General features: G+C 37.3%; 1 protein-coding gene across 1 annotated transcript in view; it reads right to left on the reverse strand.

Annotated features, from left to right (window-relative positions):
• Window positions 1-11,122: 11,122 nt before the first annotated feature.
• The window catches only part of hb (zinc finger protein hunchback), a 60,525-nt gene continuing 44,317 nt past the window's right edge, over window positions 11,123-27,330 (reverse strand). The window contains exon 2 of the mRNA XM_083112358.1: window positions 11,123-14,562. Within this exon, the coding sequence (XP_082968484.1) occupies window positions 11,959-14,544 (2,586 nt within the window). The 5' untranslated portion in view covers window positions 14,545-14,562 and the 3' untranslated portion in view covers window positions 11,123-11,958. The remainder of the gene's footprint in view (window positions 14,563-27,330) is intronic.

The raw sequence follows: 27,330 nt of genomic DNA on the forward strand, positions 1-27,330 counted from the left end.
ATTGCCAAGCAATATGGGATATTACCCAACACATTATCCTGTTCCTGGATGGAGATATGGATAAAACATAGCAATTGTAAGGTAAGGTGTACAGTTTGCGTATTAATGCAGTTTTATGTTTAATACAGTGTGTTATTTCATTGGTGTGTTTTTTATTATATTCTGGTTAATTTAATTTTTTTCGTAGCCCCTTGGAGTTTGAAGGGAAGGCAGAAGGTGCTTGTTTTTTCTTTCCTCTAAGCTGTACCAAATAAGACAATTGTTGAATGTTTTGTTTAGGGAAAATACAATCATACAAAATATTTGAAATCTTGTCAATAAAGGAACCCAAAGGGGTAAAAAGGGAATGTAGGTTGAAAAACTAGTTAATAAATGGACCTGAAAGGAAAATGTTTTAAAAAAAGTAATGTGGACTGAAAAAGGGAAGTCAAAACCATGTAATCTTGTTGGTGGAAGACAATTATAAACTAACTCTCTAGCCTTCTTAAACCCGAAGGTTCATGGCTGCAGCAACCCGGGCCTTCCATCTATCCCTATCTTGAGCAAGATCTATATACTCTTTTCCATCTCTACCAATTTCCTTTAGGTCCATCTTCGTCTTGGCCTTCCTATAGGTCTCTTACCATCAGGTTTCCCAACAAGAATCCTGTGAACTCCTCTTTCCTCTCCCATTCGTGCCACATGGCCTGCCCACCTAAGTCTTCTTGATTTAATTATTCTAAACATCTGGACATGAATACACGTTATGTAGTTCTAAATTATGTAACCTTCTCCATTCACCTGTCTCCTCATCCCTTTTAGGTCCAAATTATTTTTTTTCCATGATCTGTCTGTTTGTCTGTGTTGAAAAATAAAAAAGGAATTCCCTTTAAAATCTGGTCTCTATTTATAAGCTTTAAATTGGTACATTTTTTATGAATTTTAATTAAAGATACACCATAAAATGTTCCCCCAAATGGAGGATAGTGACAATCTTTATTGCACTTCATTGGCTTAGGAATAAAAAATAATAGTTGTGTATTTTATAAGAAGGGAATGTATTTTTAGGTGCTTAAAATAAATTAATAGGCATAATTATTAATAGTTGTAAAATAACTGGTTTTAGCTGCAATTTATGTACAAAAGTTACTATTTTTAGTGCAATGAATACTATTCTTTCATTATAAAAAATATACAATTTGTCCAATGTAAAAACTTTATCATATTTTAAAGTACTGTACCACTAGATGCTTTTCAATGTTCTCCGTGGTGAAGCAGCTAGTCGCCCATGAGTAGTCACTTGAAAGTAGGCCATGTCCCGATTAGTCTGTATGTACTTAATGTGTGCTCAAAAAACTCAGCCTCTATACTAGGGCAGTTGTAGTTTCCAGAGCCTCCCCTTTCACCTAACGCTTGCGTCAATGGGGGATGCCGACAATGTGATTGGTCACTTCCAGGGTTGCCTTTCCTACTTGTTACTGCAGCCACTCGAAACAGCCAATCAGACAGAGATGTTTTTGGAATCTTCTTGCTCTCTTACACTGTTGTTTCAAAACCTTGGAGGTCAGTAAAATGCCCTCTTTTAACAACTCAATGATATTGTAGCTAGGATTCCGTCCCAAAACAGATCACATTTTTGTTTGGTATGCTACACCTACGGTCATTTTAATTGCCTGGAAGTACAGCGTTTAACAACGGAGAACATCTCACCCAGTCTGTTCGCTTGACATTTTTCCAATTTTGTGATGCAAGCTGAAAGATGGCGGAAATTTTCACAGACATTGCATTGTTTGTTTTGTCGCTCGGATTCATGCAATGTCTCAAGATTCAAGGGTCTCAAATCTTTGTGGTGGAAATTAAGAGTCGTTCTTTTAAAGTTAAGTGAATGGTTTAAAAGGATTTTTTCAAGTCAAAATATGGCTTTTAGCCATTTATAGGAATTTATAGTCCATTTAGGCATTTTTAGGTCCTATAGAATTTCAGTAAAGGGTTGCTGTGTACATGAAATGCGAAGATCTCGGAATAGCATACGTCTAGGATGTAGCAAAAAAAAAAAAAAAGGTATGGACCTAAAAATCCATTCCCTATTTATAACACATGAGAATGAATGTGAATTGAAGATCTTTATTCTCAAACCAAACAATGGTATTCTATATTTTTGAAGACTTTAGATGAACTGAACCCTTAAAATACTATATGTATTAAGTTATGTTAAATAACACTTGTGTATATATACAATTGAAAAGAACTTGATTTGATTTCTGAAAGAAGCAGGCATTGAAATTTGTACAATATTAAATAGTTTTGTTATTTAAAGGAATAAAGATATGTTCATTGTAGTTGATGATACAGAAATACTGAAAATTGTGCACAAAATATTCCTTGTGAATTTCTCATCGAATTGTTCCCTTAGATCAGGTCTCAAATTCATATGTTTCACGTTGCATAATGTAGTGCAGGCAAGATTTACCATTTGACACCAAACACCTCATGCACAGGTGTACTGGTCTTGGGTGCGGAAAAATGTGTTTGGATGTTTTCTAAGTGTGACCGCTCTCTAGAAAATATTCCACCCCTCATTTTGTTCTGGCACCATCAGTGGTTACAATCTCTGAAAAGAGAATATTCTCAATATATGCGCAACAAACAAACAAACGTAAAGTTAAAGCTGTTGCTATTGATTGACTGTAACTACTATAAACCAAAATATGACTTATCTACAAATAATCAGTTAGATGTGTCTGTCTGCTTGCTGTGGCTAAAGAGAAACTGCATGGTAAAGTATATTTGGTTTAGGTAAAACAGGGTGACACTACACAGGGAATTATTGGCTCCTGGAATTCTGCATGAATTGTGCTTGAAATTTTCTCCGGAGACGTGAAAAATTGGAACTTTTATTATACCAAATGCCATTGAATTTAAACACAATGTCTTAACGCACATTTCTGGCAGTTTAGCTTTTTATTTTTATCAATGAAGTAAAAGAAAACTGCGTTGAAAATAAAACAGACTTCTCTCAAGCTGTTTACTTTGTTAATTGTCCTTTGCAGAACAATCTATATGACAGACAAGATTATTGTAAGATAAGATATCTCTAAGTTTATTAGTTAAATTTGAGATTCTTATGCAATTAACAATTTTTCGTACATTAAAATGTGTATCCCTTAACATTTTGAGACTTATCGGTTGTAGGTATGCAAAATGATAAATGAAAACTCTGCACCTTAAATATTTCAGTAAATTTGCTGTTTAATTTAACTGGAATAGAATTTTTGGATATATTGGAATCACACAGTCCCTTTATATTGTTAATATATGTGTGTGGGTGGTGAGAGGTGGTTATACCATACACGAAATAGAAGAAACATCCACTCTTACCCTTGAATTTTTGGAAAGTCCACCTTGAAAACCAGGAATTATACTTGCATTTTATCACCGTCCTAGATAGGCCACACTGTAAAAGTTTGAAACCTAAAAAGCCTTGAATAATGACCCAAAGTCATATTCTTGTGGGTATCATCTCAAAAGGTCTTGCCTTGTTCTCATCTGGATGTTTACACGGCTGATTTATTTACCATTGTTCCCGAAGGGATGTTCATGATTGAAACAATCCTTCCCCCTTGACCCAGTATTCTGAAGAAGGAAAAAAAAAACTGGGAAATACTGCAAAATATAAAACAGACTAAAAGGAAAAGACAATCCTGCTTTATGATCATAAACATGCTATGAAAATACTAATTATTTATAATGTAAACAGTAATGAATATATATATTTTAAAAATGAAATACATTTTTCCCTGATAGTAATATATTGGAAGATTCAATTTGTATTGTTTTAGTTCACTGAATCAAAGACTATCTACGAGTAATATTTTCTGTTAACATAGTTAAGAAATGACAAGGTCTCACACCTTGAAATGATTAAACTAAAAACATACATAACCCGTGCTGCAACAGACCATTAAGGCTTGGCTGGACCTTTGGCATACGAATGGGCAATTTTTTTTCTCCATTCGAAAAAGCTCTTGGATATTTCAAAATATGAAAAATTACATACGCTTAGATTTGCTTCTAGAGCATTGAAGTGAATTTTCGTGTAGTTTTCTTTCACTGTTGTCTAGATAATAGTTTCGTGGTTACGTAAGTCTATTAAACTATTGATAATATTCATGAAAATTCACTTCAATGCTCTAGAAGCAATTCTAAGCGTATGTAATTTATCATATTTTGAAATATCCAAGAGCTTTTTTGAATGGAGAGGAAAATTTGAAAAAAATCGAATGCCAAAGGTCCAGGGGCTCGGGCCTACCTACCGACTACTGGCCACACTCCCACCTGATCCTACTCGGGTGGAAGATCATCCAACCAGTTTCAGGGTGATGTGTGGTCAGCACGATGAACCCCCAGTTGGTGTCGTATGCCGTAAACAGAGAAAATTGATGTGTGTGATAATTGAAAGAAAATGGGGGATACTACTGCTTAGGGGTATTACTCTTATTGCAAATGTAAAGAAAAAGTAGACATGCTGACTGACTGCCATGCAAAAGACCCAGGTTCGAATCTTGGGTAGGTGATCTAAGGTTGGAATTTTCCAGTCTTGTCCCTGCATAAAGCAGCTCTGGGACTCACCCAGCCTCAAATCAATGGGTCCCGGGCGGTAAAGATAGCCAGAGTTTGGTTGTGATCCAAAATGACAGAGATCAAGAATATGTGGGGCCCTACCTTGATATCCCCTAAATGTGCCTTCATGACAGGGTGATATATGCACAGGAAACTTTACCTTTACCTACTATACAACACACGATAGCTGCACACACACACGCACACTTTTAAATCTGCTTCAATACAGTTTGTTCACAGTAGATACATCACAGTTGTGTTTTCCCATTATTTTTGTGAAGGTTTCAAGCTGAAATATCTCCTCCGTGTATTAATCATGCCAAAATTATAAGGCTGACTTATTGGCTGATTTCATCCAAATGGAATATCGAATCCATCCTCCAAAATATCTGGTTGCCATGAAAAAACATTAGTGACCCCAATTTAGCCCCCAACATACACATGCACTATATTTTAAAAAAAAAATCCTTGTCAAGCCATAGCTTAAGAAATACCCTAAAATATTTAAGTCTGTTTTCTTAATATCCAAAAATGTAGTTTAGGCAGATATTTGAGTGTCATATCAGAATTTGCAGCTACCTCAGAATATGAAAAATCAATTTTTCATCCAGCATCTTGAAATATTTTCAGCAAATGCAAAAAGAAATCATTCCGTAGGTGTATCTAGTTGCGACATGAATTTCAGCTTGGAAACTAAATTTGGCTACAGATATCATGGTCTCAAAAATGGTGACTTTCCCACTCTTCCTAAAAACTGTAATATGATGCATGGTTTATTAAAAACTTGAAGCTCAAGTCATGTCCCAACTTAGCGAAGACTTGATTTTATTAATCTACGAGAATAACCTAAAATTTTAGCATTCATTGTAAAAGTTGATCGTCACAGGTGAAACTATGTGCTTTGCCTACATACAGAAGTGACTGATATCTAAAGTGGTAACACATTTCAAAATTATAAGCATTGTTTGTTCAACGTTTTATCTAAATATTTCAGACCCTTCCGATTTTTTTGTTTCTTTTATATATGTTTGTATTATTTCTGTTAAAAGTCCATTTCTAGCATGATTTGAGAAAAATATTGTGGGGAAAAAAACCCACTGATTTGTACCACATTAATTAATTTGAGTATTATAACCTTGGCTAAGCCTTTATTTTACAAGTTTTCTCACTGTTCGACTGGGACTATTCTAAGCTTCGTGTCAGGTTAAATTTGCAGCAGGTTTTTGCATATGTAGATCCAAACGTGCATGCAGAATATAGTTCCGCTGAGACTGGTTCCATTCCGACAACTGCACACTTGCAAGAAAACAGTTATTTAACTTGTAATATACAGACAAAATGATACATCCATTAGCAGACATGGACTTGATTGGTTGCAATCACTGTGCAGACGAACTTGGATGTGCAGATTTGCCAACTGGGATGTCTTTTGCATGGAAGTCACTCAAACTGAAGAGAGTCTAGCGAGACTGAATATGTTGCAGAACACGTGGAATCAGTGATACCAGTGTTGCACATCCCACTATTTAAACCCTATGTTTATCTTGATTCATTGCTAATCGTGCTATACAGCTGCGAGAATGGCTGAATCGAGGTCTCCTGTTCAGTGCCCAGATTTACCAGTGTAATTTTGAGCATCATCCGAAGGAAAAAAACTCTTCAAAGTCAACAAGTTGTTTTAAATACATATTCCTCCTTACGGCAACAAGATCAAAATAAAACAGTGCGTGAGGTGATTTGCCGTCAATGTGCGCACGAACTGTGTCTCTGGTGTTGAATGATTTGCGGTTGAGTTTAGGAGTAGAAAACGATTGTTTGTTGTTTGACGACAAAAGAATATTCGCGATACTAAAATATATTGCCATGAAAAGAAACATGTTAATTATTCAAGCGTGGGAGCGTGCAAAACCACGGCCAGGGCTGAAGCAACGGATGAGGGAGGGGGAAGCTTATTGTTTCACCCACTGGCGGCAATGAAGGCTTTGTTGAAGACTCATATTTACTGTTCTGTGCAAGGGAAGGGTGATTATCACCAAGAAATGGACAGACCAACATTTGGCTCCTGGTTTAATGAATTGATTCATAAATTGAAACTACATTGTATATCACCAATAACAAATCATGCTTTTTTGGTAGTATAAACTTGAAGGGTGTTTATCTTATAGTAACGTATGTATTGCGAACGAAGCAACTAAAATATTCATATTTTTTTTCTTTCTAAATGAGAAACAATAACTAGTCATTAAATTCAAGAGGGCCTGTTGTTTACTTTTACCTTTGTTTTTTTTCTTTTGTGTGTGCTCGACATATACACACATGCACTTATGTTTCGAAGATATTTCGCGATTTATATTAAGTAAGGACACATTTATTACATAACCTATGCACAGAAAGTACTTTAAAAATTGTAAGGTTGAGGAGACAAAAAGAAGCAAAAATGCATTCTGCTAGACATGCATGTACAGGTTTTGATGTATTAAGGGGTTGGCAATACTGTCGATTCTCTCATTGTCTGCGATACGAAGAGATCGGAGGTTCAGGCAAAACTGTCATGGATGATTCTGAGCTCCGTTCTTGCGCAGACGAATACATAAAACCTGCTACAAACTTAACCTGACGCGAGGCGTAGAATGTCAAAATTATTTAAAGCAATAATTTACATTTTCTGAAGAAGAAAAAATACTTTTTGAGTGGTTTTTTTTGGTGAAAACTGGGCCGGGCCCAACGAGGCCACCCTGCACTCCATAGGAAAACCTCTTGTTCCAGTGATATGATTACTATTTCAATTTGTTCCTCTTAAACGTTGGCATAACCACTTTTTGTATGCAAAATACTGGAATACATTTATTTTGAGTAGTCTTTATTTTTCCTGCAACGTTTCATCTTGGTTTCCCAGAACTTTTTTAAGCTTACACCAAGGGTGCGTTCCAAAAGTCTTAACGAATCAAACAAATTCAACGAAGATAACTGGGCTAGTGAACCTGGTGGAATCAATTATTTTACAGACTTACGGAATGCTCTAGGCAAAAGTGCAGGCACAATGTTTTGTTTAGAGCAAGTTTCCGCATGGCTTCCAGCGGAAGGCATCTAAGATGGAGGGAAAACATTGAGATGGAACTAAAGGAAATCGGTAGGGATGGAAAAGATTGGATTGATCTTGCCCAGGATAGAGACCGATGGAATGCTTGTGTTGCTGCAGCCACAAACCTTCGGATTGAAGAAGGTTTGAGAGTTGGTAGTTATTAATTTATTATAAGCACACCTAAAAGTCCCAAAATTGAGTTCAGAAAGCAATCCGCTCCCTAGTAATGGGAGTAATTGTGAAACATGTTTCATAATCTTATTTTTGCTAAGTGCACACAAAAATGTGAAGGAATTATTTACCTAAATTTCTTCCGGTTAGTAGTGTCCAAATTTATATTCTTAAGAAAATGCTAAAATATTTTAAATTATTTTTCACACTATTAGTGAATTAACACATGCATGTTGAATGCAACACTTTGTTTATATAGTAAACACTGGTCCTAGTTATAACAAATTACACGTTTCCAGACATCAATGTCCTGGGTGAGAGCCTGTATTGTGAAAAGGAAACATTGAGCTTTTCAGATCAATTCTGAAAAAAAAGTATAATTTCATTCTTTTCTTAGAAATTTATTAATTGGCATATTTTCACAACTGCACTTCTTGTGTGCATTTCATCTGAAATAGGTAAATGCATTTTTTTCCCTGAGCTTCACAAAAATCACATTCAAACACATACTACATACTAAATGGCAGAGAATATTACACGTAACTCCTGTTTGATAGATTCATAATTTACATTTTAAAAAGAAAACCTGCTTCTAGTGTCGCATATTCTTCTATGTATGTTACAATACGTTCTAGAGCAGAATTTGCTGGAAAACACTTTTCAAAATAAATAATATAGTGTATTACTAACTATACAATACATTGTATTATGTGTGTATATGCAAACTAGACAAGATATTAATGACTTTGTAAAGATCACAAGAATTTGAAAAGCAGAAAAATAGTAATGTTGGTGGAGTCCAACCTTTGATTTAAAAAATTACACTTTCTACAGTGGCATAAATATGCACAAGATCTTTCATTTATACAAAAAAAAACTTCAATATTGTCATGGTACGTACAACAAACTTGAAGTGTAATGATTCATATTGCATCAAAATATGATTTAAAACTATTAAATATGATATAATTTTTAGTCACAATTTCATTTCTGATAAAAGAAACAAATGACACCATTTAAATAATTGGAAAAAATGATATACATGAAATTATACAATTTGCAAAATCATGCTAAAAAACAGATTACCAGAGGTATGGAAAAATCACAATCCCATTTAAGGATCACAAATAATTTGACTAGGGAATGTAGAACAAGTGCATACAAAATAATACTTGACAGTGTTTCATTTATGTAGATAATGTTTCAAATCATCACATTACAACACGGGTGGCCAACCCATGGCACACACAATGTTTCCCACACAAATTGAATTAATCATGTTGATACTGAAATTTTATCGCATGTAAGAAATGTGTCCTTCAGCATGCATTCAGTTTCCAATGGGACGTAGCCAGTGCCGGTCCTAGGTGAATGTGGGTCCTGGGGCATACAATACCGGGTGGGCCATATGTGAGGCTTATAACAAAAAAATTTCAGAGGTTTGAAAAAAAAAAGAACAGATTTTTGTTCTTTGTTCTACAGAATCACAATATAAATATTATTACAACTAATTAATTACCTGAGAAAAATGTGCAGAACATGTTGAAGGTTAAAACTAAAATTATGGAAGGTTATTTTTTATCATGTCCAATAATATTGTCTATCATAATCCTCTTTATTTTTCATTGACTTTTAACGCTTTAGTGAATTTTCATTGTTTCATATGAAATACTGATTAACACAATATGGTAGTTTTTTCATTAGTGGTACATGTTGAGTACTATAATTAAACAAATTGTGTACATTAACTATTTTGATTGAAATATGTGAACACTATTTTTATGTAGTTTTTTCTTTAGAATATAATTTCAGTAATTTTGGATATTTATAGTATGTCGAAACAATCCATTAAGTCAAGAAAAATGAGACCAGCATCCTATAACTAGTTATAAACTGTACACAAAACAACTATTTTTAACTGGAGGAGGGGGCCTTGGGAGTGACCGAATTGTTCCTCCTATAGGACCAGCTCTGGATGCAACCCTACTTCCAAATCCTTTAATTACACAATCTTTTTCGGAAACTCTGGAGTTGGCCATCCCTGCATTACAACTCATAATACAGTTATTTGTTAGTAAATTTGCTATGGCACATAGCTACTTCGTTTTCATGCATGATGAAAATTTCAAGTTTCTTTTCACGACAAAGGGTATTGCTGTATCATATAATTGTGTAAATGCAATGAATTACCATAGGAACAAAAAACCATGTCTGTGCGTTTCATTTACAATAAAAAATAAAAAATCATGTCTTAACATTACTTCAAGAAAATGAGTAAAGAAGTTTATAAATACAATTAAATATATTGCACAAATATCTTAAAAAAAAATATTTAGTATAGCATGCCTTCACAAAAAAAATATAGAAGTTCATAACTACTATGGCAGACTACATGACAGGAAATTTTAGGAAATAAATTGCACTTCAAAACAAACACATCTGACGATAAATATATTAAAAAAGTAAAAAGAAACTCAGTCTCATATACGAAATATGTTTTGAACACATTAAGCAAACTACCTGTAGTTATTGTTGACTAGTTCAAAATATTTTCCATGCTTCTAGAAAACAAACATGAGCAACAGATGTCCTTAGTTATATAGTGTTCTCTTTCGATGTGTACATGAGAAGTATTCACATTGCATTACATATGAGTAACCAGGTATGTATAAATTTTATTGCATGATTATTTTTTAAAAATATTGAGTATATCAATTACTCGAAACCATATCTAAAGAAGCAATCAATCATATACAGGACAAGAATTCTTGAAAAAAAGTTGTTTTTTGAAAAACATTTTCGCTAAGAACATTTGTATATTGAAAAATATGATAACCAGAAATTCAAGTATATTTCCTCTTAAATATGTTTTTCCACAAAAAAATTACAGGACCAATTGGTTGGAAACTATGAGTTGGAGAACTGCTTCTGATAATATATGTCTGTGTGTATTTGTCCTTATTTATTATAATATACTGCTGGACAAAAAAAACCGGACACTTGCATTTTTTGTGATAACGCAATGGGTTGATAAAAGCTCTGGTACAAGGGCTAACTAAATGTTGCAGAAACTGAATTAAGTACGAATGCATAAACAAAGTCCGAGCCTATGAATGGTGCATATGTTACTACATGATCTGCCGAACATTCTGTAATATACCTGCGAGCTGTTATTGCAATTCAGATGTCAAATATTAAAGTGTCCGGTTTTCATTGTCCAGCAGTATATATATATATATTATGGAGGAAAAAATGTTGAAACGTACTTGAATTTATGAGTTTAACAATGTAAGATTCAAATGTTCTGCAGCTAAAATATTTTAAAAAATCTAACTTTGTTTACAGATCCTTGTCCTGTATTGAAAATATATTACTCCCTCTGTCCCATAATTATAGTCCGGTATGCCAAAATGGTGACTTTTTATTTATGTTCTTTTGGATACTTCATCTGCCAATTTGTACTGATCCTTGAGTAATAACGTTGTATGACTCATTCCAGTGTTTAATTTTCTTCTTCTGTATACACCAATGTCACAGTTTGCCTATCGGACAATTATTATGGGACAACAAAGAAAATTGTACCAGACAATAATTATGGGACAGAGGGAGTAGTATATAAAGAGTCACTTGCATAATAAAGTCAAAGTTGCAATTGGATTAAATTGCCCATTCATATTTGACAGTCATTTATTATTTTCAGTTTAATCTCTTTTCAATAATTCAAGTAGAAGCAATGAAAATTGTAGTACAGAACCAATCTACATTTAGTATGAATTTACACTTCATTATTGTAAATTTTCTTTCAAACTGACAATTACAATCTTTTAGTAATTAATCTATGTACTTACATAGATAAATTTCAAAATGTGTCCTTCTTTGTGTTAAAATTACGTATCCAAAGTGAACGTTTATGATTATAAAACAATATGTATAAGAATCAAAGAGAACAACAAATAAAGACCTTTTTCAGTGATAATATTTGTTTCTTTAAAAAAGAAACTATTTCTGAGATTGCTATAATGAATTAAAAAGTTCAAAACAATCACCTGGTTACTCAGCTTGTCATGTAAACAAAATTATAAAATCTAGAGCATGAACAGTAAGATTCAACTATGTGAAGATCTAGCAATGTGAACAAAGAACGAAACTTTATCAGAGGTAACTTTGCCACAGCTGTTGCATTTGAACGGATCTTCAAGAGCATGATAACCCATATGCATTGTATACAGCACAATATCCCTGAATGCAATGTCGCAGAATTTGCATTGGTACGCGTCGCACCAAGGCTCAGGCACTTCTTCCTGATTCGACTCTGTTGGGGAAGTAGACTCATCTCTGCTTTCCTTAGATTTCACAGCCAGCGGTTTGGAAACAGTTGAAAGATGGGGTGTTTCTATTTCAGCTTCTTCTGATGTATCAAAGGCATTGGCATGGTTGTTTTGGTCTTGAGGCTGACGCTCCTGAAGTTTCATAGCTATGCGCTCTAGTTTAAATGCCTTTCCTTTCCTCCTGTTCTTCATGCCAGGCGAGTCTTGACTTGCCATGATTTGCAGTGCAGGCCCTTCTTTGGTTAAATCTAGTGGAATTCCGTTCTTCTCTTCAACCTTTGGTGGCGAACCAGATTCCGTTCTCGGGGAGTTTGGGAACTTGCCTTCTGGATTCTGGGGAGGTGTGCCAGAGTTTGTATATCTATCGGGTTGAGGCACTTTGTCCTTTGCTTGTGGTATACCTGAGAAGCCCTGTGATCCAAAGAGGAGTGGTGTGGAGAACACACGAGCAAGATACTCTTTGATCTCTTCAGATGCGGGGATCGGTATACCTCCTAATGGCGAAGCATCTGGCATCATCAGATTTCCTTGCATGCGGTTTATCATAATTTCTTTTTGGGATTGACTGTTGGAGTTATTCTGATGGTAGTTTTGTAACGTTTGGGATACGTTAAAACATTCTTGCTGGTTCTGCTGTCTTTCTTGTCCTCTGTTTCCTTCCATTTCGTTCTTGTGTTTCAGTGAGTTTTGAGCATTTACATTGTTACAAGTAGCATGTGAGACCATATGGTGAGCAAAGTGATCCCTGCTCAAAGTGCAGAAGTCGCATATTGTGCATTTTATAGGCTTCTGTTGCAAGAATGCATCATACTGCGATGGGAGAGGAACATTGTCAGGAGATATGCGCCTGTCATTTTCTTGTGGAATCGAAACCTTCATTTCATTCCCTACCGAATCTTCATCTTCTGGTAAAGTAATTTTATCCTTGTTCATCATTAATTGGTTGTTCTGATTGTAGGAGTTAAAAAATGGCACCCCGTACGGAAGAGGGATATTTGTTGGCATATGTGGCGAAGGATGGTGAATGGTTGGGACTCCGTAGGATGCATTGTGGAAAGGCATTGCATGGGGAGTGAACTTCGGAAAACCACAGTCGTCCTTCTTCAACTTGGGACCTCTGCGAGTGCCATAGACATCAATGATCGGAAAAGGATTTGGGGATCCGTCTGCATTCAGAACCATGGCCGGTTTGTGCTTGTATTTCCTGAGATGCAACTTAAGGCTGTGGCAATACTTTGTGGCATAGGTACAGTCTGCGCAGCGGTACTGATAGATATTCGAATGGGATTTCATGTGGGAATTGAGCATAGATTTGTTGACACACGAGTACGAGCACTTGTTGCATTTGAAAGGCTTGGAACCGAAGTGGTTCCTGAGGTGATATTCCAGGTGGTGTTTGTACTCGGTGACAAAAGGACACTTGGGACACGTCAAGAGTTTCTCAGCCTTGATGTGCGAGCGGGAATGTTCCCAAAAGTCTAGCTTCGTCAACGCTATAAACTCGCACTGCTTGCACTTGAACGTTTTCACTTTGCCCTGGGAGTTGACCCGAGGGATCCTGATGCCGTTTTCGTCCTGCTCCTCCACGCACATGTTGTGGTCGTCCTTCAAGTGATCTCGCAAATGGTCGTCGTTTTTGCCGACGAAGTTGCAGATCGTGCACTTGTGCTCGTAATGCCCGTTCAGGTGGCACTCGAACGTGTGTCTGTTGGGCGTCGTGTACGAGCACAGCGGGCAGCGATAGGACTTCATGCCTTGCTTGTCCGTGGTTTCTATGGTGAAGTCGCCCTCTTCGCAGTGGCTGTAGACGTTTCCCAGCATTCCGTTCTGCTCCAGAGCGTACTCCAAGCGCTTCAATGGGTTCTCGTCTTCGTTGTCGTTCGTGGCGTCGGCGTCGTTGACCTTGGCGTCCCCGTACCCGTTGTGGTCCGTCGGCGACTGCGACTCGCAGTACTCGCCAGTCTCCGAAAGCGACGATTCGTCTTGAATGAACTCCGTCGGCGACTTGTCGAAGGCAACCTGCTCGCTACCTTCCTTGTACTCTTGCTTCACGTTCTGTTCAACCGTTTCCATGTTAACGTCAACCAGCGATTCCTCTTTTGGACTCTCTTCTACTCCCTTCATGGTCTCCTCGCCTTGATTGGCGTCGGCGGACGAGCGCCACGCCGACGTGAGCGACGATTCAAGCTCCATGGCGGCTTTCATGGCCGCTTCGAAACCTGCCGACGGGGTGAGAACTCGGACGTGGCCTTCGAAGCTGATGGACGCTGGATGAGGGGATGGCGAAGGTAGAGTGGTGTTGGTGGATACGCACGTAGAATTCATTGCTTTCGTCCACACATTCGGCTGACAGTCCTGCCTCATTTGATTCTCGCCTCTGTCCTGGAAAGATAAATGATAATCCCATTAATACACTATATAAGAAAACAGATTTTACAAGGGTTGATAAAATGGTTCAGCAACCCATAAATTCTAATAGGTTCTATCGTGTACTGCGACAGAACCGGAACTTTTTTCTCGCGCAATTTTAATTCGGTCCAAGTTGCTTATTGTTTCATTTCAATACGGAACTTGGACCGGATTTAAATTGATCCGGAAAAAAGGTCTCGGGATCGATTTGAAAGACTACAGATAAAAAGGTTCTTTACAATCTAGAACCCATGCACGCTTACGCATTCCCTCCCGGACCGGAATTGAATTTATTTGCAATTCCTGAACCTTTAACAACCCACTCTCTGCTTTATGACGTTTACACTCTGTTCCGTAATTCTGCAGCAAGCCTGCGATAAGTCCTTCGCGCAAGTAGCGACTTGAGAGGCCTCGACCAATGGACGCATGAGGGGGAAGTGAGTGCATGGAGGGGAAAACGTGGCTACAGCTATCAGAGCTGTTTGCAGCAGCGTGCACGGCTTTGCTCCGCCCACTTCCTTTCTCCTCTCCTCTACCGTTATGCGCTGCATTGTTCCACAGATGCCAGAAACAGAGTAGTTTTTGATCTAATGGTCAAATAAGATTTTTTGACACGGGTCATGCAAGATAGGACAGGAACTACGTTGTTCTCAAAAGGTATTGAGTGTTCGTCAATTTTATTTAATCATAATTCATTCACCTCGTCGAAAAAAAGCCACAAGAAATTCAACTAAATATGTATAAAACTGACAGAATTCAAATACCGGTTATCGCGCTGCGACGCAAGGGTCCCGGGTTCGAATCCCGCTCGGGCGTGGTTGTTTGTGAATGTCCATTCATCACTTTCATCACTCATCCCCATCTTCGCAAATTAGCCAAGAGGCACAAAACGCGAAGTAAAATAAAATCTAAATCAAACACCGGTTAGTTTATGTTCAGAGCCTATTTTGTTGCCTTCTATAGCTTTTAAGTGCCTATTTTAGAGGCTTTTAGTGCATATTTATCCACTCCCTATTTATACTTTGCACTACAGAAAGCGTGCTGCATTCAGTACAAATGATAAAATGATTTCAGAGTTTTATAAATACAGAAAATGTGTGTGTTATTTCCATAACTAGAGCCCGGAATTTATTTTGGTTAAAATAGGCAGCCAAAAATGTGAAAAATAGGCACCAAATAAAAAAAAAATAGGCAAACTAAACCGAAACAAGTGTCAATTTTAAGTTTTCGACATTCATAGATAACCAGCCGTCTGTCAGAAAGAATGTTTCCGTAACAGGACATTATCTCTACCTCGACAGAAGTATTTGGAGCATATATGAAATACTATGGAAACCGGATGCACATCGTCAAGAATAGAATTTCCACCCTTATATCACAAATTGCTTTTAATTTTTCCAATTCCACGTTTGTACTTTTCTGAAACAGCCAACTTTTTTCTCCTGGAATTTCAGTCAGCTGCTGCACAGACTCCTCGTAAACTTTCATGAATGCTTTTTTCGGCTTTGTAATCGTCTCTGGCAACACCATAATGAGCTAATAAAGAACTGTTTTGAAAGAAAAATAACTTTTATACAAGTTTTTTTAATCTAAAATTTAATTGAAAATGACAAAAAAAAGACATTAAAATTAGGCAGTAGGATACAAAATATCCAAAATGAAAAAGCTTCTACATTAGCAAGAACATAAATATTGTATATCAAGAAAAAAAATATCAATAAATGCAGAAAGAGAAAAGGCATTTTGACAAAGTTCCTGGTTCTACTCATAACATTTCTGTAATGTCCTCTATTCAGCAATTTATAGTAGTCATTTATTGTTGTTGAAACTTGGTCAACTTGTCCAGTGCTGCCCCTACGATAAACCCCTGCGTCTTATGCAACCCAAATTGCACAGAGGAAAACTAAGTTGCTCGCCTGCGTCCCTACAAAAAATCAACTTGTCGCAAAATGGTATTAGTGTGACGTCACCAGTATACAACTGAGCAAGATGGAGTCCAAACAAACCCATCACGTGGTGTTTCTTTATGTAAGGAAACTTTATTTTTTTTTTCCAGCAATTATGAGACTAAATAAAGTTAAAAGTTAACCTTTACGGTAGAAAATCCAATGCTAAGGAACCTTTTTGAGTGCCGAAACAGAAATTTTGGTTGTGCATAAATATCCATGAAGTTTAGAATAACATTCCTGTTATTTAATTACTTCCCCTCGTATATTTTTCAATTTGTTTACCTGATATTAAAAGTGATAAATTTTAGGTATTTTCATGTTATTTGTACTCCAAAAATTATAAAATAGACTAATATGAAGACTTGAACATCAATAACTCAGCATATAGTTGTGGTTTAATATGGAAGGCGACAAATGTAGCAAATTTCGCACACATTACAACACAAAAAAATTGATTTCCATAGGAACCCACTGCCGTCCCATTACGAAATTTTGCACACAAATGTCTGCAAAACATATATTTTATTTCCCAAAAAATTAAAAATAGTGTTTTTGAGATTTAAAAAAAAATTCAAGTGTTTTTTTTAAAAAATACAAAATTCTAATACTACAGTCATGTTGTATTTCAAATTAAAGCTAATTAAAAGCAGAAGAGAATGACACCAATGTGAGCTCTCTAGGTCAAATAGTTTCTTTTTTATCTATAGCTGTTTAAAGATTTCAAAATTTCTTGAAATTTTGAAATTTTTGCTTTTATGAAAGACAATAACTCAAAAACTAAGAACCGAAAAAATCTGAAATTTGACAGTTTTTATCCTCTTGTATAAACAAAAAAAAAAATTAAAAATCTGAATCCTAAAGGTTGAAAAGTAATTTTTATTGGTTGATTTGACATGGTTGATTGATTGAGTTTATTTTACTTCGCGTTTTGTGCCTCTTGGCTAATTTGCGAAGATGGGGATGAGTGATGAAATGGATGAATAGACATTCACAAACAACCAAGCCCGAGCGGGATTCGAACCAGAGACCCTTGACGTCGCAGGGTCCGGCGATTTGACATGGTGTCTACCATTATAATCACATTAAAATACTCCATATTAAACGCTCGAGGGTGGAGACGAGTACGAGCGAGCGAAAGCGGTCCCATGCAGGACTATGTTCTTATTCTGTCCCACCGCGGAGCTGTAGGTTGCCTTCTAATTTGCACATTCACGAATGCCCCCCCCCCCCCCCGCCAATACGCCTTCACTGTGCAGGGCGTATCTGTACTTATCTGTTTACTAATGTTCGTCGTAGTCTTTGATCATATCCGTCATTCGTGTGGTATATTTTTAGGTCCTTGGCATTACCCTAATTTAATTTCTCAATATTTTTTGTTAATAATTGTAATGAGCTGAACAGATCATGATCATCATGATCAAGATAAAGTGATAACGTGAATGGCATTTTAGACTACCCAAAACTATGAAAATTATTATTACATATTTTCTTACATATTACGGTGAATTATTCTAAATATTTATGTTCATATGTTGTTGTCTTTTTGCCTACAATGATACAAAATAATAAACAACACGCTTATTGTTGGTATGTGTTTACTTAATATCTACATAATGACATAAGAATAAGTTCTCTCTTAGCTTAAATTGCTACATGATTTGGCAAAACATACTTAAGACAAAACACAAACATCCGGGTTGTAGAAATTACACATTTTACCTTGCATGTAGTCAAGCAACATGGCGGATATTTGAGGTTGAATGTGTAATTTCTACAACCCGGATTTTTGTGTTTTGTCTTAAGAATGTTGCCAAATCATGTAGCAATTTAAGCTAAGAGAGAACTTATTCTGATGTCATTATGTAGATATTAAGTAAACACATACCAACAATAAGCGTGTTGTTTATTATCTTGTATCATTGTAGGCAAAACACATGAACATAAATATTTAGAATAATTCACCGTAATATGTAAGAAAATATGGAATAATTTTCATAGTTTTTGGTAATTTTCTTCATTCCTGTACTATTTTTTTAGGTTCTGAGTTGATCTCAGAAATACCTTAACTCTCTATTCCCGGAATTAGCTTGGGTTGTTTGCGAACCACAGAGAGCCTAAATTTCATGGCTTAAACAAGATTAAATACAAGCAAAGTGACTGGCATCTCAAAATCAGATAAAAGTTATCACATTTTGTGGGAGTTGCTGTTTTAAGTTCACTTTATGCACAGTAAGACTAATCGGGACTGGACCTACAGTTTAAAATGAAATCCGAACAACTTGTGCCTCCACCAGGTATCGAACCCGGGACCCCTTGATTACAAGGCAATGACGCTACAACTGCGCCATGGGGAGACCTTTATAACATTTTGTAGAAATCCTATTCTGAATTGGTCCCACAAATATATCTTCATTACTCAATGCAACATACAAAATATACCGAATTTTATGTAAAAATATAAAATATGAAATTCGTGTTGATCGTCCTAATAGTGTCAAACATCTGTGATTGTTGTTTGGCTACAAAGGGAAAAACATGTAATGGTATAAAAATTAATGAAATTTGAAATACTACCTTAGTGATTCATGAACCACCTCGATATATACGTCCATCCGACGCGTAACACTCCTGCTTCACTTAAGAAATGAATTGTTGTTAAGATATTTTGCGAAATAAAATGCTCTGTCCAAATATAATACCTCCCGAGGGCGAATAGCGGATTCGCAGAAAAGGAGCAACGGGACAGCGAACTCCTGGACTTCGATAAACATCACAACGGCCCTGCTTCAAGATTTCTTTAAAGAATTGGATACAGTCCCGATTACATGCACAGGTTCACAACCTTCAGAAGGTTTTATTTTAATGGTTTCATTCCAAAAAAATTCAGGATAAAGATTCAAAAATGTTTAAAAAATAAAAAAAGTAAGCATTTTAAAAAAATCGTGTGTTCTACACTTGGAAACCGATCAACATAACATGGTTTTGGGTAGGCCTATGTTATTCGACAGGGGGTGTCCGATATACGTGTCCTTGTAGAGGATCAAGACGGGTAACTTGACATCCTCCCCCACCTGGAATAGGGGAAAAAATGGCTTCTTATTTCTAACTTGTTCCTTTTGTATTTTAACCTTTAAACAGCCAATGGGTCATATATGACCCATAGAAAGTATAGGCGAAAACAGCCAATGAGTCATATATGACCCATGGTGCCGATTACAACATTCACGTGCTTTTAGGACCTTCATACTTGTATGTGAGGTTGTAAAAGCTGACAGATGTTGAGATAAGACATTGAAATGTCATGTGGAAGAAAACCCACCCCTCCCCCTTTCTCTAATATGCAAATTAGCTATTTTTAGCCAAAATGCAAGATTGCACATATTGCGTCATATTTCAGACTATAAGAGGACTAGAGACTTGAAACAAGTTTCACTTTGTTGCAAAAGGTCTATTCTTTGAAAACAATGCAAAACTTTGCGCCCTGTTTCCAAATTAACGGGAGAAGAGGGGGCGAACGCCAGATTTTTTTTCATTGAAATTTGGGGACTTGGCCCCTCCCAACCCCGTTTTTCTCACTTGGGCTTTCTGAATTGTATACGGTCGCGTGGTCCGATGTTTTTGCTTTCAAACAAAAGTTATCCGAAGTAGATTCCTCAAATAGTCTCTGATATATACTAATTTATTCTCTAATATGCAAATTAGCTAATTTTTTTGCCAAAAGCAGGATTGTACATATTGCGTCATATTTCAGTCTGTATGAGGACCAGAGACTTGAAAAAAGTTTCACTTTGTTGCAAAAGATCTATTCTTTGAAAGCAATGCAAAAGTTTGCGCCCTGTTTCCAAATTAACGGGAGAAGAGGGAGCGAACGCCAGATTTTTTTTTCATTGAAATTTGGGGACTTGCCCCTCTCCAACCCCGTTTTTCTCACTTGGGCTTTCTGAATTGTACACGGTCGCGTGCTCCGATGTTGTTGCTTTCAAACAAGAGTTATCCGAAGTAGATTGCTCACATAGTCTCAGAGATATAACGTTTTTCTGAAATAAGTGTAAAAATTTAAAAATCGCGCGCAAAGGCCGCGGCGAGAGAGGGGTTATTTTCACGGTCTCTTTGCCTTCTTTGCATCTTTGTTTTTGCTTACTGTCAATAATCTTGATTCAGTTCTCTCTCCAGTTTCTGTCTCGTTTTCTTAACGTGTGTCTTTTCTTCTTTATTTCTCTTCTTTCCTTTCACTGCTCTCTCTACCTCCAGGGGTGGCTGAATCCTGCGAGGCGGATTTCGGCACCCCCTACTCCCCCCAGTCAATCTACTCTGGTCCTTGTACTTTTCACCTTCCTCCAATATATATAAACATGACCATGTTGTACATTTACAGTTCTAATGATGCAAAATAATAGCCTTACGCCGGCCCCCGTGGCGGAGTGATTAGCACAGCGCGCTACGACGCCAGGTGTCTCGGGTTCGAATCCTGGCCTGGGCATGGATGTTTGTAAGTGTCCATTCATCAATTACATCATATCATCTTCGCAAATTAGCCAAAAGTGGCACAAAAGCGAAGTAAAATAAAGCAAATCAATCAATCAATAGCCTTACGATTTAAATACTCTAAGCGTTATTCTTAAAGAACACGTTTCTTGGAGGTATGTGTTTATTTAATATGTACATAATGACATCAGAATAACAGTTCTCTCTTAGGTTAAATTTCTACATAATTTTGTAATAGGCTATACTTATTATGTTATGCAGCAGTAACTTCAACAACAAATCCAACTCGATTTAAAACAAATAGCCACCCACGCAGTGGAGGCACTTTAAACTGCAGGATCAGTCCTGAGTCCCGACTAGCCTTTCTGTGCATAAAGTAGGCTTAAAAATAAAATCAAATAAACAAAATCACCAGGTAAAAAAGAACTTCGAGGAAGTAAAGATGTGCATCGACCTGCTATTTACAACAGCAATCCTTGGAGGACATTCTGATAGAAGGACATTCTGATAGAGTTGAGATCAGATCAATGAGCAGAGCATAATAGACACTACTTGAGAGAGAGTGGTCTTCCTTCGCACGTCGGTCTGAAGGCCTGATGCAGGTCTGACACCAAGGTAGAAGTGTCGATTCTCCCTACCTACACATTGACGTCAGTAAGAACAAATCTACGTTCCACTTCCATACGGTGAGTCTTCGGAGAATATCAGCTTCTGGTTGAAACCGGTATTTTCCTTACATCATGCCGAGACAATCTTAATGAGACCTAGAATCAAATTAGTGTGTATTGTGTGTTCATTTGCCATTCTATGCTATTCAGGTACTACCTCTCGCATTAGGATTAATCGCCAAGCAAGTATGAATGATGAAAAGTACTATCGCAACTCAAGGGACGTCTGAAGGTCCCAGGTTAAGATCCCCTGTTCCTAAGGGAACGATACGCTTATGTAATCAGAAAAGATTTTGACGCTAATAAAGGGGGACGTTCCTGTGTGTTTCGGTTTTTATGCGAGTTTAATTCTTAATTTTTCTAGCTTCTTCCCTTTTACAGTCTCTTTCTCTCTCTGTCTGTTGTCTGCGTGTGTTTTCTTCTTTGCTTAGCAAACAAGCCACATTTTCCCCAATAGATAATAGTGTTGTTCCCTCAAAAAACATTGCTTAAATTGGAATTTATCATGTTCGTCCATTAATCAACACACATTATTGTGGCTGAAATGAAATCATATGTGTGAAATATATAATTATTGGTTGACTTTCATTTTCCAGGAGGTGGGGGCACGGCCCTTCCTTGCCCTCCCTTCCGGACGCCCATGTATATATTGCCTTTCTAAGTGTTATCTTATTTTATTTCTCTTCCTTCCTTTCATTGGCTCTCCTTTTATCTCGCTTACTTTGTTTCTCTTTCCCTATCACTTCTTTCATTCTCACTTTTACCTTCTCGGAATATTTCATGCAACCACCCACGATTTCACAACACCGGATTTCCTACTTTTGTTCTCAGTCAAAACTATTTTCGCGTAGAAGGAAAAAAAAACAATTTCCAAGTTTTATTGCAGCGTTAAAATTTGCTATCCTCTGAAAAGGTGAGAGAGAACATGTACATTCATACTTTGCTGCTAAAAACTTTCGCACTAGAAAAGGCAGCAATGCTAGGGAAAATTCCCAGGCTTCAGGCCCAAGAAAGACATTGTTTGAGGTTTATCTCAGGTGCATTGATTGGCCGTCCTCCCCGCCTCCTGTCAATCACACGTTCCAGTCCTCATCACGAGCCTCTATTGTCGCCACAACTCTTTTTTCCTCCCTCCCGACATTTTCCCCCGAAGTCTTATTTATGACGAAGCGATGCATCTGGGTCAAGGGTCTAACCAACGCGGAGCAGCTTTTCTCGGAAAAAGGAGGGGCAGTGTTGCCGCAACCAGTGGTGCAAAATTCCCATTTTCATACAGTTTTCCCCTTTATCTGAGAAAAGTTGAAATCGCGATCATGGAAATTGTGGTTTCTATTGTTCGCCAAAATGAATTATTGGACAATATGATAGCAAATAGGCTCTTATCCTAAAAGTTAGCTATTCGTAGACATTTTAAAAATACGTTATCAGGTTTGAAGTATGAATTTTACTACAACGGACTAAAGAAGGTTAATGGAAAGAAAAATGCTCACTCCATAGGCGTAGCTTGGGGGGAGGAGGCAGAATAAAACTTGAAACTTAACTTTAGGGGAAAGGGAGGCAGAATCAAAAGTTTTCAAGCCCATAAAAGTATCATCCAGCACTATTTTGATAAATAACTTACATTTGAAAACCATAAAAATGTCTCGTTACTTTGCTCTCCAGGTTCCAGGGGGTTAACAAAACTTACCATTAACTTGTCCGTTTTCATAAACCTGAAAATTGGGGGAAGGGGGTAATTGCCCCCTTGCCCGCCAAGTTACGCCTATGGCTCACCTTATTTAAAAAAAAAAATACTTGAAAGGCAAGGACTGTTCCCAAGTTAAAAATATTAATTATAATCCATTGTCAGAGGGAAGGTGGAAAATCACTCGAGAAAAAGGAAGGGGGGGGGGGGCGGTTCTCACTTCAAAAGAGTTCGTTTCTAGGGCTGTTTTTACACGATCAAATTAATCACGAAATCTTGAATGGTCTGGAATTGTACATGTACACGTTCATAGAAAAAATTTGAGAACTTCACATTTTACCAGAATGTGACAGTGTGTTACGGCATGAAAAGAAATAAACTAACTCTCTAGATTTCTGAAACCCGAAGGTTTATGGTTGCACCAACACAAGCCTTCCATTTGTCCCTATCCTGGGCAACATCAATCTAATCTTTTCCATCCCTACCGATTTCCTTTAGTTCCATCTCAATGTTATCCCTCCATCTTCGTCTTCCTACAGGTCTCATACCATCAGGTTTCCCAACAAGAATCCTGTAAACTCTTCTTTCCTCTCTCATTCGTGCCTCATGGCCTGACCACCTAAGGTCTTCTTGATTTAATCATTGTAATAATATCTGGACAGGAATACAAATTTTGCAGTTCTAAATTATGTAACCTTCTCCACATGAAAAGAAAGAGACTAGTAATTAGCTGTAACATCATTTTCTTTTCAAAGGTGGCAGAAAAGCTACGCTAAATAACAATCTTCGTGAGTGTCCCTTAATCAAATCCCTCAACCTCATCGTCGTGATTAGCCAAAATTGGCAGAAAAGCGACGTATTATAACTAGGAATGGATGATATCGTAAATTTGATATCACGATATATCGTCAAGAAAATATCGTCACAGACGATACGATATTCTTTGCGTATCGTGATTCGGCAATATATAGTCTCCACAATATGGTGACGATATATCGCAAACACGATATCGCTAAAACATCATGACGATATATCACAGACACAATATATCACCAAATATATATATCTACAAAATGTCGTGACAATATATCGTCTGGTCGATCTTTTTTTCAATGTCGCGATATATCGTCTCTAAATATATTCTAATTTAATGAACCATAAAATTCCCCTTTTAAAAAAATCTGCGCCGAGGGAAATTTTCCGTCAGGTGGCAACACTGCGGTGGGAGAAGGAAGTTTGTAGGTCTGAAATTCTATCTTTGTTCTAAAAGTGAGGACTAAAGAATGAGGACGAAAGCGGAAAAGATGGGGTGAACGACCTCGCCACCTCGAGACCGTGACCTTTGGAAGGTCCGTCGCTTCGAGGTGGAAAGTAACGAGCTGCAGTTGTCTAGGGGGCAGCACGTGTGCGCTTCCCCTGTCGCGACCTCTGGTTAGGTTCCCCGATTTGCCGAAGACCGAAAAGGAAGTGACACCACCGAAAAAATGTTGCGGAGGGTCATCAAAAAAGGATTACCGGAAGCTGTTGGGAGGCGACGGGCATGTGACGTATGTGGCATCGTTACGAGGGCGCTGGGGGACCTCTCGCAAACCGGAGAAGGCTTCCAGGATTCCTTCAGGATTAGGGCAACACTAACTTCTCTTTCGTTGCCGGTGCGTTTTTTCTATGTACACCCAACGGCAAAAGATAGAGTAGGCGAATTGTCAATCACAATTTTCATTGTTTTTCGCAGTAGTATGATAAATTGAAATTAAAAAGTCAATAAGTAGAGAACAACACCTGCTTCGAATTCCATTCATTAAAACAAAACAGGATATAGAATAAAAAAATAATAAAACTTGCCTACTATTATCTTTGCCGCTGACTGTACCTATACAGGGTGTCATTTTAATGGTGCCCACGGCCCACACAAACATATTAAGAACATAAAAAAAAAAAAAACTTTTCTCAGTACCAGTTTTGTCAATGGTGAATCGGTTCGGCGGCGCTACCAATGTTCGCAAAAAGCCGCCTGTATGCTGACAACCTAACACGACAATTGATCGCATCTGCGACGTATCTTCACGTCGTAAAACTGTGTATGCTAGTGTTGCAAGAAACAACTATTTTGCGAGAAATGACAAACTACCAACCACAATATGTGTTGTACAACGAAGCGAGAGGAACACGTCCAGTAACCCAACGACAGAAAAAACTGTGTAAAAAAACAACGTATTCAAAAGGAAGCTGAAATAGAAGGAAAAGAAACGAATCTCTGGCCCAAGCGTATCCGAGGTTAGTGTATTCACTTGTTCTTCTGATACTTGTCTGCGACACACGGAACAGTTTCTGTGGTCCGTAGGCGCCATTTAAATGACACTATGAATATTAAAAAAATGTCTATTTCAATTGCTGCACCAAGACTGGGCCATCGCCCACTCTATTGAAATGAAATAGGTAAAAATGTCGCGACAAAATAAAATTAAAGTGTGTGGATTACGATGTGGTGTAAACTGTCCGTGTTTGGATCGCGTATTAACAATGCAAATACCAGAAAACATTTTTATTTGAAGATGACCCACCCAAATCTGTCAGCATAACGATCCAATGGTCCGCCCACATCACTAAAGCCTGCTTTAGACGAAAGCATTTCATTTAACAATTTTGCTAGCATAAATGCTATTATGTAAATGCTTCTAAAAATCTTATAGCACATAGTACTTCACACGCAAGCATTTCGTGTTGACTTTCCGGCTAGCTTTTGCGATTAAAATGTATAACAATGAAAGGCACGTCGAGTTACACCATCTTTGCTGAGTGCACGGTGTTTACATTTGAAACAACTAAAATATTCTTCCATACGTGTACAGTAAACGTTGTAAAGTATGTATTTAATCACCGCCATTGTTTTGTACCTAATAACGTTTTATACGAAACCTTATTCCTCTTGGTTGAATAGTTATCGTATTTTAAAAATGTGAAGTGATACATTGTTTACATCTCACGCGGCCGCCATTACAACTGCGCTCGTGACGTAGAGGTCGCTTCTGATTGGTTACGCTACGAAAAATGCTACAGGACCGAGCCTATCCTTGAGAAATGCCATGAAATATGCCATGGCATCTGAAATGCTATAAGATTTCTCGCTTTACACGGTAGCATGTTGGTCATGGCATAAATGTTAAGAAAAATGCTAAGGAAAATTGTTTCGTCTAAAGCCGGCCTAAGTCTGGTGATTTGATTTTTGTTATTTAGTGTCGCTTTCCTGCCTATTTTGTTCAATCGCGACGATGATGAAAGTGATGAATGGATACTCGCAAACATCCATGCCCAGGCCGGGATTCGAACCCGGAACGCTTGTCATTGTAGCGCGACGTGCTAACCACTCAGCCACTGAGGTCCATCACTGGGGCTGATCAAGTGCACATATTTACTTATGCAAGAAACACACGAGTCTAGATATCCTGCTGGATTTTCCAGTTGGACTTGAACTAGCGTGGTACTGACCAATCTGCTAGTTTTCGCCCCGCACTATATTTGTTACCGTACTTGTCGGTATACTTTTGTTCCCACAAGGCATTGCGCAGAGCAGACAAGCTAAAAAGATGGACGACTGATTTGAAGAACGTTGTAGGTGAATGGCTACTGCTGTTATTAAAAATTAAAAGAAAAATATGGGCTAGAAATATGCCCGAAAGAAAATATGGAAATCAAGATATACTCAACAAGCTTTTTTAATGAACTCTTGTATCTCGTATATTCACACATGAGATTCACAGGATTCATTCATAGAAAAAATATTTTGATCAACTAAATATGTCACACATTTCATACACGCATAACAATAAGGATTTTCATTATCGGCTAGTCTATTTGTCGTGTACAAATCTCATCGCTTTGGATAAATTCCTAAATTATTATGAACACGAATTCACAGATCTGTTTTTCTTTAATCGAACAGCGAATAAAATCAACC

The sequence above is a fragment of the Lepisma saccharinum genome, chromosome 26 (assembly GCF_977018435.1).
Source record: "Lepisma saccharinum chromosome 26, izLepSacc3.1, whole genome shotgun sequence".
NCBI classification, from domain to species: Eukaryota; Metazoa; Arthropoda; class Insecta; order Zygentoma; family Lepismatidae; genus Lepisma; species Lepisma saccharinum.